Raw genomic sequence first — 14,709 nt, 5'->3', positions numbered from 1 at the left:
TTCTGTTCCATTGGTCTGTATCTCTGTTTTGGTACCAGTACCATGCTGTTTTGGTTACTGTAGCCTTGTCGTGTAGTTTGAAGTCAGGTAGCATGATGCCTCCAGCTTTGTTCTTTTGGCTTAGGATTGTCTTGGCAATGTGGGCTCTTTTTTGGTTCCATATGAACTTTAAGGTAGCTTTTTCCAATTCTGTGAAGAAAGTCATTGGTAGCTTGATGGGGATGGCATTGAATCTATAAATTACCTTGGGCAGTATGGCCATTTTCATGATATTGATTCCTCCTATCCATGAGCATGGAATGTTCTTCCATTTGTTTGTGTCCTCTTTTATTTTGTTAAGCAGTGGTTTGTAGTTCTCCTTGAAGAGGTCCTTCACATCCCTTGTAAGTTGGATTCCTAGGTATTTTATTCTCTTTGAAGAAGTTGTGAATGGGAGTTCACTCATGATTTGGCTCTCTATTATTGGTGTATAGGAATGCTTGTGATTTTTGCACATTGATTTTGTATCCTGAGACTTTGCTGACGTTGCTTATCAGCTTAAGGAGATATTGGGCCGAGATGATGGGATTTTCTAAATATACAATCATGTCATCTGCGAACAGGGGCAATTTGACTTCCTCTTTTCCTAATTGAATACCCTTTATTTCTTTCTCCTGCCTGATTGCCCTAGCCAGAACTTGCAACACTATGTTGAATAGGAGTGGTGAGAGAGGGCATCCCTGTCTTGTGCCAGTGTTCAAAGGGAATGCTTCCAGTTTTTACCCATTCAGTATGATATTGGCTGTGGGTTTGTCATAAATAGCTCTTATTATTTTGAGATACATCCCATCAATACCTAGTTTATTCAGAGTTTTTAGCGTGAAGGGCTGTTGAACTTCATCGAAGACCTTTTCTGCATCTATTGAGATAATCATGTGGTTTTTGTCTTTGGTTCTATTTGTATGATGGATTACATTTATTGATTTGCATATGTTGAACCAGCCTTGCATCCCAGGGATGAAGCCAACTTGATCGTCGTGGATAAACTTTTTGATGTGCTGCTGGATTTGGTTTGCCAGTATTTTATTGAGGATTTTCGCATCGATGTTCATCAGGGGTATTGGTCTAAAATTCTCTTTTTTTGTTGTGTCTCTGCCAGGCTTTGGTATCAGGATGATGCTGGCTTCATAAAATGAGTTAGGGAGGATTCCCTCTTTTTGTATTGATTGGAATAGTTTCAGAAGGAATGGTACCAGCTCCTCTTTGTACCTCTGCTAGAATGCGGCTGTGAATCCATCTGGTCCTGGACTTTTTTTTGTTGGTAGGCTATTAATTATTGCCTCAATTTCAGAGCCTATTATTGGTCTATTCCGGGATTCAGCTTCTTCCTGATTTAGTCTTGGAAGGATGTTTGTGTCCAGGAATTTATCCATTTCTTCTAGGTTTTCTAGTTTATTTGTGTAGAGGTGTTTATAGTATTCTCTGATTATAGTTTGTATTTCTCTGGGATCTGTGGTGATATCCCCTGTATTGTTTTTTATTGCATCTATTTTATTCTTCTCTCTTTTCTTCTTTATTCGTTTTGCTAGTGGTTTATCAATTTTGTTGATCTTTTCAAAAAACCACCTCCTGGATTCATTGATTTTTTTGAAGGATTTTTTTGTGTCTCTGTCTCCTTCAGTTCTGCTCTGATCTTAGTTATTTCTTGCCTTCTGCTAGCTTTTGAATGTGTTTGCTCTTGCTTCTCTAGTTCTTTTAATTGTGATGTTAGGGTGTCAATTTTAGATCTTTCCAGCTTTCTCTTGTGGGCATTTAGTGCTATAAATTTCCCTCTACACACTGCTTTAAATGTGTCCCAGAGATTCTGGTATGTTGTGTCTTTGTTCTCATTGGTTTCAAAGAACATCTTTATTTCTGCCTTCATTTCGTTGTATACCCGGTAGTCATTCAGGAGCAGGTTGTTCAGTTTCCATGTAGTTGAGCGGTTTTGAGTGAGTTTCTTAATCCTGAGTTCTAATTTGATTGCACTGTGGTCTGAGAGACAGTTAGTTGTGATTTCTGTTCTTTTACAATTGCTGAGGAGTGCTTTACTTCCAAGTATGTGGTCAGTTTTGGAGTAAGTGCGATGTGGTGCTGAGAAGAATGTATATTCTGTTGATTTGGGCTGGAGAGTTCTGTAGATGTCTATTAGGTCCACTTGGTGCAGAGCTGAGTTCAATTCCTGGATATCCTTGTTAACTTTCTGTCTCATTGATCTGTCTAATGTTGACAGTGGGGTGTTGAAGTCTCCCAATATTATTGTGTGGGAGTCTGAGTCTCTTTATAGGTCTCTAAGGACTTGTTTTATGAATCTGGGTGCTCCTGTATTGGGTGCATATATATTTAGGATAGTTAGCTCTTCTTGTTGAATTGATCCCTTTACCATTATGTAATGGCCTTCTTTGTCTCTTTTGATCTTTGTTGGTTTAAAGTCTGTTTTATTAGAGACTAGGATTGCAACCCCTGCTTTATTTTGTTTTCCATTTGCTTGGTAGATCTTCCTCTATACCTTTATTTTGAGCCTATGTGTGTCTCTGCACGTGAGATGGGTCTCCTGAATACAGCACGTTGATGGGTCTTGACTCTTTATCCAATTTGCCAGTCTGTGTCTGTTAATTGGGGCATTTAGCCCATTTATATTTAAGGTTAATATTGTTATGTGTGAATTTGATCCTGTCATTTTGATGTTAGCTGGTTATTTTGTTCATTAGTTGATGCAGTTTTTTCCTAGCATCAATGGTCTTTACAATTTGGCATGTTTTTGCGGTGGCTGGTACCAGTTGTTCCTTTCCATGTTTAGTGCTTCCTTCAGCAGCTCTTGTAAGGTAGGCCTGGTGGTGACAGAATCTCTCAGCACTTGCTTGTCTGTAAAGGATTTTATTTCTCCTTCACTTTTGAAGCTTAGTTTGGCTGGATATGAAATTCTGAGTTGAAAATTCTTTTCTTTAAGAATGTTGAATATTGGCCCCCACTCTCTTCTGGCTCCCCCACTCTCTTCTGGCTTGTAGAGTTTCTGCTGAGAGATCCATTGTTAGTCTGATGGGCTTCCCTTTGTGGGTAACCCAACCTTTCTCTCTGGCTGCCCTTAACATTGTTTCCTTCATTTCAGCCTTGGTGAATCTGACAATTATGTGTCTTGGAGTTGCTCTTCTCAAGGAGTATCTTTGTGGTGTTCTCTGTATTTCCTAAATTTGAATGTTGGCCTGCCTTGCTAGATTAGGGAAGTTCTTCTGGATAATATCCTGAAGAGTGTTTTCCAACTTGGTTCCATTCTCCCCGTCACTTTCAGGTACACCAATCAGACGTAGATTTGTTCTTTTCGCGTAGTCCTATATTTCTTGGAGGCTCTGTTCATTTCTTTTTACTCTTTTTTTCTCTAAACTTTTCTTCTGGCTTGATTTTATTCATTTGATCTTCAAATAACCTTGATAACCTTTCTTCCACTTGATCAAATTGGCTACTGAAGCTTGTACATGCATCTCGTAGTTCTCGTGCCATGGTTTTCAGCTCCATCAGGCCATTTAAGGTCTTCTCTATGCTGTTTATTCTAGTTAGCCATTCGTCTAATCTGTTTTTCAAAATTTTTAGCTTCTTTGTGATGGGTTCGAGCATCCTCCTTTAGCTCGGAGAAGTTTATTATTACCAATCGTCTGAGGCCTACTTCTGTCAGCTCCTCAAAGTCATTCTCTGTCCAGCTTTTTTGGTTGCTGGTGAGGAGTTGTGTTCCTTTGGAGGAGAAGAGGTGCTCTGAGTTTTAGAATTTTCAGTTTTTCTGCTCTGGTTTCTCCCCATCTTTGTGGTTTTATTTACCTTTGGTGTTTGATGATGGTGACCTACAGGTGGGATATTGGTATGGATGTCCTTTCTGTTTGTTAGTTTTCCTTCTAATAGTCAGGACCCTCAGCTGCAGATGTGTTGGAGTTTGCTGGAGGTCCACTCCAGACCTTGTTTGCCTGGGTATCACCAGCGGAGGCTGCAGAACAGCAAATATTGCAGAACGGCAAATGCTGCCTGATGCTTCCTCTGAAGCTTTGTTTCAGAGGGGCACCCGGCTGTATGAAGTGTCAATCAGCGCCTATGGGGAGGTGTCTCCCAGTTAGGCTACTCGGGGTTAGGGACCCACTTGAGGAGGCAGTCTGTCCATTCTCAGATCTCAGACTCTGTGCTGGGAGAACTCACTACTCTCTTCAGAGCTGTCAGACAGTGACCTTTAAGTCTGCAGAAGTTTCTGCTGCCTTTTGTTCAGCTATGCCCTGTCCCCAGAAGTGGAGTCTACAGAGGCAGGCAGGCCTTCTTGAGCTGTGGTGGACTCCACTCAGTTCGAGCTTCCCGGCTGCTTTGTTTACCCACTCAAGCCTCAGCAATGGCGGACGCCCCTCCGCCAGCCTCAGTGCCGCCTTGCAGTTCGATCTCAGACTGCTGTGCTAGCAGTGAGCGAGGCTCTGTGGGCGTGGTACCCTCGGAGCCAGTCGCAGGATATAATATCCTCATGTGCCATTTGCTAAGACCACTGGAAAAGCACAGTATTAGGGTGGGAGTGTCCTGATTTTCCAGGTACCATCTGTCACGGCTTTCCTTGGCTAGGAAAGGGAATTCCCCAACCCCTTGTGCTTCCTGGGTGAGGCGATGCCTCGCCCTGCTTCCGCTCATGGTCCGTGGGCTGTACCCACTGTCCAACAAGCCCCAGTGAGGTGAACCCGGTACATCAGTTGGAAATGCGGAAATCACCTGTCTTCTGCGTTGCTCACGCTGGGAGCTATAGACTGCAGCTGTTCCTATTCTTACTTCTTGGAACTCTGCCTTCTTTATTCATATGTAATACAAAACTTCTAAGGTTTTTTTGTTTTGTTTTGTGGTTTTTGAGATAGAGTCTCGCTCGTTCGCCCAGGCTGTAGTGCAGTGGCGTGATCTCAGCTCACTGCAAACTCCGCCTCCCGGGTTCACGCCATTCTCCTGCCTCAGCCTCTTGAGTAGCTGGGACTACAGGTGCCCGCCACCATGCCCGGCTAATTTGTATTTTTAGTAGAGATGGGGTTTCACCGTGTTAGCCAGGATGGTCTCGATCTCCTGACCTTGTGATCCGCCCGCCTCGGCCTCCCAAAGTGCTGGGATTACAGGCATGAGCCACCGCGCCCCGTCAAAACTTCTAAGGTTTTAATGGAGAAGAGCTAGAGTAAAAGGATTTCTATGGACAGAAGAAACAGTTGTTCATCAACTCTTTCCCTTGTGGCTTCACGTCTCCCCTAAGGACCTCTCATGTTGGTTTGGTCTTACAGTATAGTCAGTGGCAGTTTTCCTCTTCCCATTCCTTCCTATGTCTGATTTAGAATGCCGTTTCAAGTATTGATATAAGTATTTTGCCTGTTTCTTTTAGCACGGCTGTGAAGGGCTGACATTTTCAGAAGGCATTTACTGCAAAAAACAAAGAAATGGAAGAATCCATCACGTATATATAGTTAAGTTTCTAAAATATGTATTTGCAATCCCAGTAGTTCTACTAGGATAAATAGCAAAAATTCTCCAGCCGTGAAGTGTTGGTCTTTCCTTTCCTTGTTATCTTGACTCTCTTTTACTTCATTTCACATGCTAGACCCCATCATGTTTTCCCACTGTGTGCCCCGCCCCACCCTCCAAAGAACATTCTCTTCCTGGGACCTGTTTGAAAAACATTGAACTTTGTCTTGTTTCATATCCCTAGTACAAAGTTGAATATCCCTAATATGAAACCTGAAATCCGAAATGCTCTAAAATTCAAAACTTTTTTTTTTTTTTGAGACAAAGTCTTCCTCTGTCACTCAGGCTGGAGTGCAGTGGCATAGTCTCAGCTCACAGCAGTCTCCACACCCTCCCCCAACCCTGTCACCATGGGTTCGAGCGATTCTCCCACCTCAGCCTACCAAGTAGCTGGGACTACAGGCACCTGCCACCACACCCAAGTAATTTTTTGTATTTTAGTAGAGATGAGGTTTCACCACGTTGGTCAGGCTGGTCTCAAACTCCTGACCTCAAGTGATCCACCCGTCTTGGCCTCCCAAAATGTTGGGATTACAATCATGAGCCATTGCGCCTAGCCAAAAATCCAAAACTTTTTGAGCACTGACGTGATGCTTAAAGGAAATACTCATTGGAGTATTCTGCATTTTGGATTTTTGGGTTAAGGATGCTGAACCAGTAGGTAAAATGCAAACATTGCAAAATCCAAAAAAATTTAAAAACCATAAACAGTTCTGGTCTCAACCATTTTGGATAAGGGATACTCAACCCATAATCTGTTCTTTTCTGTTTTCTGGTTGGAAGGGCATATTGGCTTTATAGCTAATTTACACAGCATTGGTGTTTAATACACAGTGAGTCCAACTAGATCTCACTCAGACCTATTAATAGTTTATTAGTGTCGCTCACTTCTGGAACATTCTGTGATGTTTTACTTGGATGAGTTCTTTTACCTCTCTTGGGAAATAGTCATACCAAAGTCTGCTTATTACTACAATGTGTTATCTATTATACATTGTCCAATTTTCAACTCAAAATTACTAGACAGGCAAAGAAAAAGTAAAAGTATAACCCTTACTCAAGAAAAAAAGCAATCAGTAGAAACTATGAGTGGGCCCAGATGTTGGATTTAGCAGACAAAGACTTCAAAGCAGCTATTATAATATGTTTAAAGAATTGAAAGAAAATATGGCATCAGTTATCAAATGGAAAATCTAAGCAGATGATATAAAAATAATATTCTAAAGTTGAAAAGTGTAGTTACTGAAATTAAAAATTTAAAGACAGCCTCAACAGCAGATTAGAGATAGCAAAAGAAAGATTCAGTGACTTTGAACCCAGCTCTGTAGAAATTACTAAACTGATGACTCTCATGTAGCATCCTTCACCTCTAGTTTGGTTTTATATACAATGTTTTAACTCTTTTTGCTATTTTTTCTCTTTACTTTCTATGATGGAAACATTTTGTGCTTTGATTTTAATGGCTATATCACAGTTATATACATCTTTACAAACTCATCAAATTGTATACTTTATTTATATATTTATTTTTTGAGATAGGGTCTCACTGTATCTCCCAGGCTGGAGTACAGCTGAAATTAGCTGGGACTACAGGTGGGCACGAGTGTGCCCGGCTAATTTTTGTATTTTTTGTAGAGATGGGGTTTCACCATGTTGGCCAGTCTGGTCTCAAACTCCTGGGCTCAAGCATTTCTCCCACCTCAGACTCCCAAAGTGCTGGGATTATAGGTGTGAGCCACTATGCCTGGCTGGTATAGCTTGTTTTTTGTTTTTGTTTTTGTTTTTTTTTTGAGACGGAGTCTCGCTCTATTGCCCAGAGTGGAGTGCAGTGGCGCGATCTTGGCTTACTAAAACCTCCGTCTCCTGGGTTCAACCCATTCTCCTGCCTCAGCCTCCTGAGTAGCTGGGATTACAGGTGCACGCCATCATACCCAGCTAATTTTTGTATTCTTAGTAGAGATGGAGTTTCACCATGTTGGCTCGAGATTGTCTCGATCTCCTGACCTCAATCCACCTGCCTCGGCCTCCCACAGTGCTGGCATTACAGGCCTGAGCCACCATGCCCAGCCGCTGGTATGCTTTAAATGGATGTAATTCATTGCAGATTATACCTCAATAAATTTTTATTTAGTTTTTTGAGACTGAGTTGCTCTGTTGCCCAGACTGGAGTGCAGTGGCACGATTTCGGCTCACTGCAACCTCTGCCTCCTGGGTTAAAGCGATTTTCTTGTCTCAGCCTCCCCAGTAGCTGGAATTACAGGCGTGTGCCACCATGATCAGGTTGTTTTTGTATTTTTAGTAGAGATGGGGTTTTCACCATGTTGGCCCTGCTGGTGTCCAACTCCTAACTTCAGGTGATCCACCCGCCTCAGCCTCCCAAACTGTTGGGATTATAGGCATGAGCCACTGCACCCGGCACCTATACTTATTTAGTTATATATACATATAGTTATTTTTAGTTTTATCAAAATATGTATATATAACTATGTACGTATAATTATTTCTAGTAATATCAAAAAACCATAGCTAACATTATGATTTAGCAAAATACTGTTTACCCCAAAGCCAAGTGTTATGTATTAATGATATTTTTTCCTTTTTGAGTTTTCTTCCCCACAGGTTTTCTGATCTTTTTTTTGTTCTCTAACTTTCTATTATAGCTATATACTCCTTTCTCTGTTTAATTTTCTTTTTAACTAGAAGACGTCCGTTAGTAGTTCTTTTAATGAATATCTGTGGTTAAACTCTTAGTCTTTCCAGTGTCTGAAATATCCTCATTTTTTATGTGACAGGTCACTTTTCTCCCCTCAACATTTTGGACATACCTCATTTCCAACAGACATTTGTTACTTCCGTTAGAGTCTGCTGTCATTCTCATAATTGTTCCTTGTGGAAATGTCTATATATAAAATCTCAGAACTATGTATTTTTAACATATACACATATATTTATTTTAAAATGTATAATTAAGTTATTAGTAGTAGTAGTAGTTTTTTTTTTTTTTTTTGAAGGAGCCACCACCTCCCAGGTTCAAGTGATTCTCCTGCCTCAGCCTCCTGAGTAGCTGGGATTATAGGTGTGCACCACCATGTCTGGCTGATTTTTGTATTTTTAGTGGAGACATGGTTTTACCATGTTGGCCAGGGTGGTCTCCAACTCCTGACCTCAGGTGATCCACCTGCCTCGGCCTCCCAAAGCGCTAGGATTACAGGCATGAGCCACCACTCCTGGCCTTGTTATTATTGACTATTGTCACCCTGTTGCACTATCAACTAGTAGGCCTTATTTATTCTAGAACCTCGTTTTAAGGTATCCTGAATGTGGCTTTTTTTGTTTGTTTTTTTTCTGAGACAGAGTCTCACTCTGTTGCCCAGGCTGGAGTGCAGTGGCGCGATCTTGGCTCACTGCAACCTCTGCCTCCTGGGTTTAAGCGATTCTCCTGCCTCAGCCTCCTGAGTAGCTGGGATTACAGGTGCATGCCACCACGCCTGGCTAATTTTTGTATTTTTAGTAAAGACGGGGTTTCACCATGTTGGTCAGGCTTGTCTCAAACTCCTGACCTCGTGATCCGCCCGCCTTGGCCTCTGAAAGTTCTGAGATTATAGGCGTGAGCCACCATGCCCAGCCCAATGTGGGTTTTTTTTTTTTAACTTGAATTTTATTTATGCTTTCTGATTTTATAATAGTTAACTTGCAGTAAAAGTAAACTGGTTGTCTAAATAAATAAGCTGATTTCCTATACTAGTTTAGAGTCTTTGTTTTCTTAAACCGTATTAAAGAGATTTAATTACAAAAGTAAAATTGAGGCTTTTGTCTTTTTTTTTGGCCACTGTAATTTGCTGACTGACTTAACATTTGTCTTCACAGTAAACATTGTAAATAAACACTGATGTTTGTTGTGTAGTATATAAAAATATTATTTAGGAGTGGTGAGATTTAAACTTTTACAAACCTGTAATATATATAGTAGAGCGACACTGGACAAATAACCTTTTCAGCTTAATCGGAGATGTTCTATAAATGTTCATTTACATATATACAGCACATACAATACTTGGCATATGTAAAAGCACATCTTTATGCTCTTTCAATTAAAATTGATTATTATTATTATTTTCTTTTGAGACAGAATCCCTCTCAATCACCCAGCTGGTGTGCTAGTGGTACGATCAGGGCTCACTGCAACCGGTTTTTCTGCCTCAGCCTCCTGGGTAGCTGAACTACAGGGATGTGCCACCATGCCCACCTAATTTTTGTATTTTTAGTGAAGAGGGGTTTCACCATGTTGGCCAGGCTGGTCTCAAACTCCTAACCTCAGGTGAGCTGCCCGCCTCAGCCTCCCAAACTGCTGAGATTACAGGCGTGAGTCACCGCACCCGGTCTAAAATTAATTACTTTTTAAGACCCTCTTGGTGGGAACAGACTTTAATGGTATTTATAGTTATAATAGTTTGGAATCAAAGTAGTCGAGTGCTACTCTTTTCCCTCTGTACATCCTATCCCTAATGCCTTTATTATCTTTTGTTTCTTACTTGAGAGCTTTATTTGCTTCATAACTTTTTTTTTTTTTTTTTGAGACGAAGTTTCACTCTGTCACCCAGGCTGGAGTGCAGTGATACAATCTTGGCTTACTGCAACCTCCGCCTCCTGAGTTCAAGTGATTCTCCTGCGTCAGCCTCCTGAGTAGCTGGGATTACAGGCATCTGCTACCACGTCTGGCTAAATTTTTGTATTTTTAGTAGAGACGGGGTTTCACCATGTTGGCCAGCCTGGTCTTGAATTACAGACCTCAGGTGATCCACCTACCTTGGTCTCCCGAAGTGCTGGGATTACAGGCATGAGCCACCGTGCCTGGCGCTTTGTAACCTTTTTATATCACCTTCCTGTTCCCCAGAATGAAGTAGTTTCTTCTTTTTACAAATACTGTTTTTTGTTTTCTTTGTGTTTTGGGTTTTTTTTTGTTTTTTTTTTTTTTTTTTTTTTTGAGGCAGAATCTCTGTTGCCAGGCTGGAGTGCAGTGGTATGATTTCGGCTCACTGCAGCCTCTGGCCCCTGGTTCAAGTGATTCTCCTGCCTCAGCCTCCCAAGTAGCTGGGATTACAGGCACAAATACTGTTTTTAATAAGAAAAGTAGAATAGGGACAGGCACAGTGGCTCACTCTTGTAATCCCAGCACTTTGGGAGGCTAAGGTGGGAGGATTGCCTGAGCCCAGGAGTTTGAGACCAGCCTAGGCAACATAGTGAGACCCTGTTTCTACAAAAAAAATTTTTTAATTAGCCCAGTCTGGTGGTGCACAACTGTTGTCCCAGGTACTTGGGAGTTCGAGGTGGGAGGATGGATCTCTTGAGCCCAGGAAGATTAAGGCCGCAGTGAGCTGTGATCATGCCACTGCACTCCAGCCTGGGCCACAGGTTTCAAAAAGAGAGAAAATTAGAATATACATTAGGGAGAAAGAAACTGAATAACCATATTCCTATCTACCTAGTGACCACCCCTATGAAGACCCTGGTACATGTTCTCATTGAAATCTTATTTTGAAATATTTTTGAATTTAAAAAATATTACCTTGGTTTTACAAATGTTTGCTTGTCTTTATGTTCAGCTACAATTTTCTAATCACAATGGTTTTACTTTTTCCTTGTCAGAAAGTGGAGCTGTTCCAAAAAGAAAAGACCCCTTAACACACACTAGTAATTCACTGCCTCGTTCAAAAACAATTATGAAAACTGGATCTGCAGGCCTTTCAGGCCATCATAGAGCACCTAGTTACAGTGGTTTATCCATGGTTTCTGGAGTGAAACAGGGACCTGGTCCTGCTCCTACCACTCATAAGGTATTCTGGGACAGTAACTTTAATTGCTGTGTTTTTGCAAATGTAAAAATTTTTAAGATACTATGCTTGCTTAAGTTGATTATAAGTACTTTGTAATACTTTAGAGAATAGATAAGCTTCCATAAAGTTAATTTTTTTTTTTTTTTTTTGAAACTCTTGTTGCCCAGGCTGGAGTGCAATGGTGCGATCTCGGCTCATTGCAACCTCTGCCTCCCAGGTTCAGGCAATTCTCAGCCTCCCAAGTAGCTGGAATTATAGGCATGCACCACCACGTCTGGCCAATTTTGTATTTTTAGTAGAGACGGGTTTCTCCATGTTGGTCAGGCTGGTCTCGAACTCCCGACCTCAGGTGATCCACCCACCTCAGCCTCCCAAAGTGCTGGGATTACAGGCATGAGCCACCGCACCCAATCAAAGTTAATATTTTTTAAAATCTACAGAGCAACTTGCTCTAAAACTTTTTTTGGACCTCATTAGACATTTAATACCAAGTTTTGCTTACCCAGTCTGTTTTATATAATGCTATATATTTCATTTTAAATTTATTTTTAAAATTATTTCAGTCTATGTACATGTTTTATAGCAGTAACATACCTAGAGTTTTGTCATGACTCTAACAAGGGTTAAAATTTGTTTTTATTTTGTAAAAACTAAATCTCTGGATAAAATCCTCTATAACTGACTTAATACCAAATATAGTTCTCTGGTGAATAGAGTTTTACCTTCAGGTAAATATACAATTTCTGGATTTTTATACTCTTTCTCCTATTTTTAAAGCTTGAATTCTGTGAACTTTAAGGTTATTTATGAAAAGTGTAAATGTTACGTTGTATTTTCACATTAAAATTTTGTATCCTTTAAGGGCACTCCAAAAACAAATAGGACAAATAAACCTTCTACCCCTACAACTGCTGCTCGTAAGAAAAAAGACTTGAAGAATTTTAGGAATGTGGACAGCAACCTTGCTAACCTTATAATGAATGAAATTGTGGACAAGTAAGTTTTGCCATCTAAATGTTTTATAGTTTTTATGTTTTAATTTTACTTAGAAAACATGTCAGGAGTGAAATAGATAATAAATACCTTGTCTGGTTTACATACTTAATTTTTATGATAGTTTTCAATTATCAATGTAGAAACCATTGCTTTACTGATTTAACTGTAGTTTAACAGTTAACATAAAAATAACTATATGTCATAGGGCTTAGGATTCATCTTGTAATAACTGGGTCCTGTTTGTATTGTAGAACTAACTGAGGTCTTGTTTCTTAGTGGAACAGCTGTTAAATTTGATGATATAGCTGGTCAAGACTTGGCAAAACAGGCATTGCAAGAAATTGTTATTCTTCCTTCTCTGAGGCCTGAGGTAAGAACTTTATATTATTATTTTTCTATAATACCATCTGTTACCAAATCCACTGTAGCAGTAGTAGTAAAGAAATATTTGAGCTATACTAGAATAATTCATTCATATAAGATAACAGTAGATTTAATGTTTTAAAAAAGACGAAATATTAACAATTGATGTTGAGAAGTTATTACAGAATAGGAAAATGGATATGAGTTCCTAATTTCCAATCCTTTTATATTTTTAGGGAAAGTGGGTAGTATGGTATAATTTTGTTTTGTTTTGGAGATGGAGTCTCACTCACTGTGTTGTCCAGGCTGGAGTGCAGTGGCATGATCTTGGCTTATTGCAACCTCTGCCTCCTGGGATTCAAGTGAGTCTCCTGCCTCAGCCTCCCAAGTAGCTGGGATTACAGGCATGTTCCACTATGCCCAGCTAATTTTTGTATTTTTAGTAGAGATGGGGTTTTGCTATGTTGGCCAGGCTGATCTTTCACACCTGATGTCAAGTTACCCACCCACTTCGGCCTCACAAGTGTGAGCCACTACATCTGGCCAAATTTTGATATCAAGGTGAGAGAGATTTAAAATTAAGAGAAGGTATAAAAATCAGCCTAGCGTGGTGGCGCACACTTGTAGTCCCAACTACTGGGGAGGCTGAGGCAGGAGAATTGTTTGAACCAGGAGGCAGAGGTTGCAGTGAGCTGAGATGGCACCACTGCACTCCAACCTGGGAGATAGAGCAAGATGCCGTCTCAAAAATAAAATAGGCTGGGTGCGGTGGTTCATGTCTGTAATCCCAGCCCTTCAGGAGGCTGGGGCGGGTGGATCACGAGGTCAAGAGATCGAGACCATCCTGGCCAATATGGTGAAACCCTGTCTTTACTAAAATTACAAAAATTAGCTGGGCTTGGTGGTGTGTGCCTGTAACCCCAGCTACTCGGGAGGCTAAGGCAGGAGAATCACTCGAACCCGGGAGGCAGAGCTTGCAGTGAGCCGAGATTGTGCCACTGCACTCTAGCCTGGAGACAGAGCAAGACTCTATCTCAAAAAATGAATAAATAAAAATTTTAAAAGATAAATAAATAAAAATAAATAAAATTAAGAGAAGAAAATCAGGTAGGTAGTGGCCCCTGACACAATGAATTTTCCCAGAATTGGATTGCTTGGGAACACAGCCTGAAGAATGTGGTAAACTCCATCTAAGGCTAAATACCAGCATGAGACTGATAATAAACAAGTACTTTATGGGAAAGCTTTTAAAAAATTTTTTTAAAAAGAGAATAATTATACTGGAAAAAGAGAAATTAAGATAGAATAATTCTTTTTTTTTCGAGATGGAGTTTTGCTCGTTACCCAGGCTGGAGTGCAATGGCGTGATCTCGGCTCACTGCAACCTCTGCCTTTGGACTTCAAGTGATTCTCATGCCTCATCCTCCCAAGTAGCTGGGACTACAGGCGTGCACCACCACACCTGACTAATTTTTATATTTTTAGTAGAGACAGGGTTTTACCATGTTGGCCAGGCTGTTCTCAAACTCCTGGCCTCAGGTGATCTGCCCACCTTGGCCTCCCAAAATGCTGGGATTATAGGCAGGAGCCACTGCGCCTGGCCTGAAGAACAATTTTTAAAAGAATTACTCTTAAGGATATTAAGTCCTCAAAGTAGATAGAGCCATTAAATGATGGGTAGGAACCGAATCTTGCATCCCATACTTTGTGACTCATTAAGGAAGATAGGTAATCTTGCAGTTGATGATAAATATTTGGCTTTCCATACTTAGCACTGTTTTGAATTTTTCCATTTCACAGATGGTATATTTAGTGCTGTTCCAATAATATTGCAAAAAAATAAATCTGAAGACTCACTTCTGGGTCACAGTTATTTCACTATTAACATTAAAATCTACGGGCCTATCTATAACATCTAGTGGAAATAAGCTGTGTGGCACATTGTGCTGGGTGCATTATTAAATGAATGTGCAAAGGTTTTATG

At 40.5% G+C, this 14,709-nt stretch overlaps 2 protein-coding genes across 5 annotated transcripts in view; one reads left to right on the top strand and one right to left on the bottom strand.

Annotated features, from left to right (window-relative positions):
• The window catches only part of DPY30 (dpy-30 histone methyltransferase complex regulatory subunit), a 937,477-nt gene that overhangs the window by 91,935 nt on the left and 830,833 nt on the right, over positions 1-14,709 (bottom strand). The window lies entirely within an intron of this gene.
• SPAST (spastin) overlaps positions 1-14,709 on the top strand; it is an 89,823-nt gene that overhangs the window by 39,001 nt on the left and 36,113 nt on the right. For all 4 annotated transcript variants that reach the window (XM_050754140.1, XM_050754139.1, XM_050754138.1 and 1 more), the window contains 3 exons: positions 11,179-11,366; positions 12,229-12,362; positions 12,639-12,732. In XM_050754140.1, coding sequence (XP_050610097.1) covers positions 11,179-11,366; positions 12,229-12,362; positions 12,639-12,732 — 416 coding nt within the window. The remainder of the gene's footprint in view (positions 1-11,178; positions 11,367-12,228; positions 12,363-12,638; positions 12,733-14,709) is intronic.

The sequence above is a fragment of the Macaca thibetana genome, chromosome 13 (assembly GCF_024542745.1).
Source record: "Macaca thibetana thibetana isolate TM-01 chromosome 13, ASM2454274v1, whole genome shotgun sequence".
In the NCBI taxonomy this organism is placed as follows: Eukaryota; Metazoa; Chordata; class Mammalia; order Primates; family Cercopithecidae; genus Macaca; species Macaca thibetana.
Note: the sequence above shows the minus strand (reverse complement) of the source record. Positions and strands in the feature narration are given on the sequence as shown.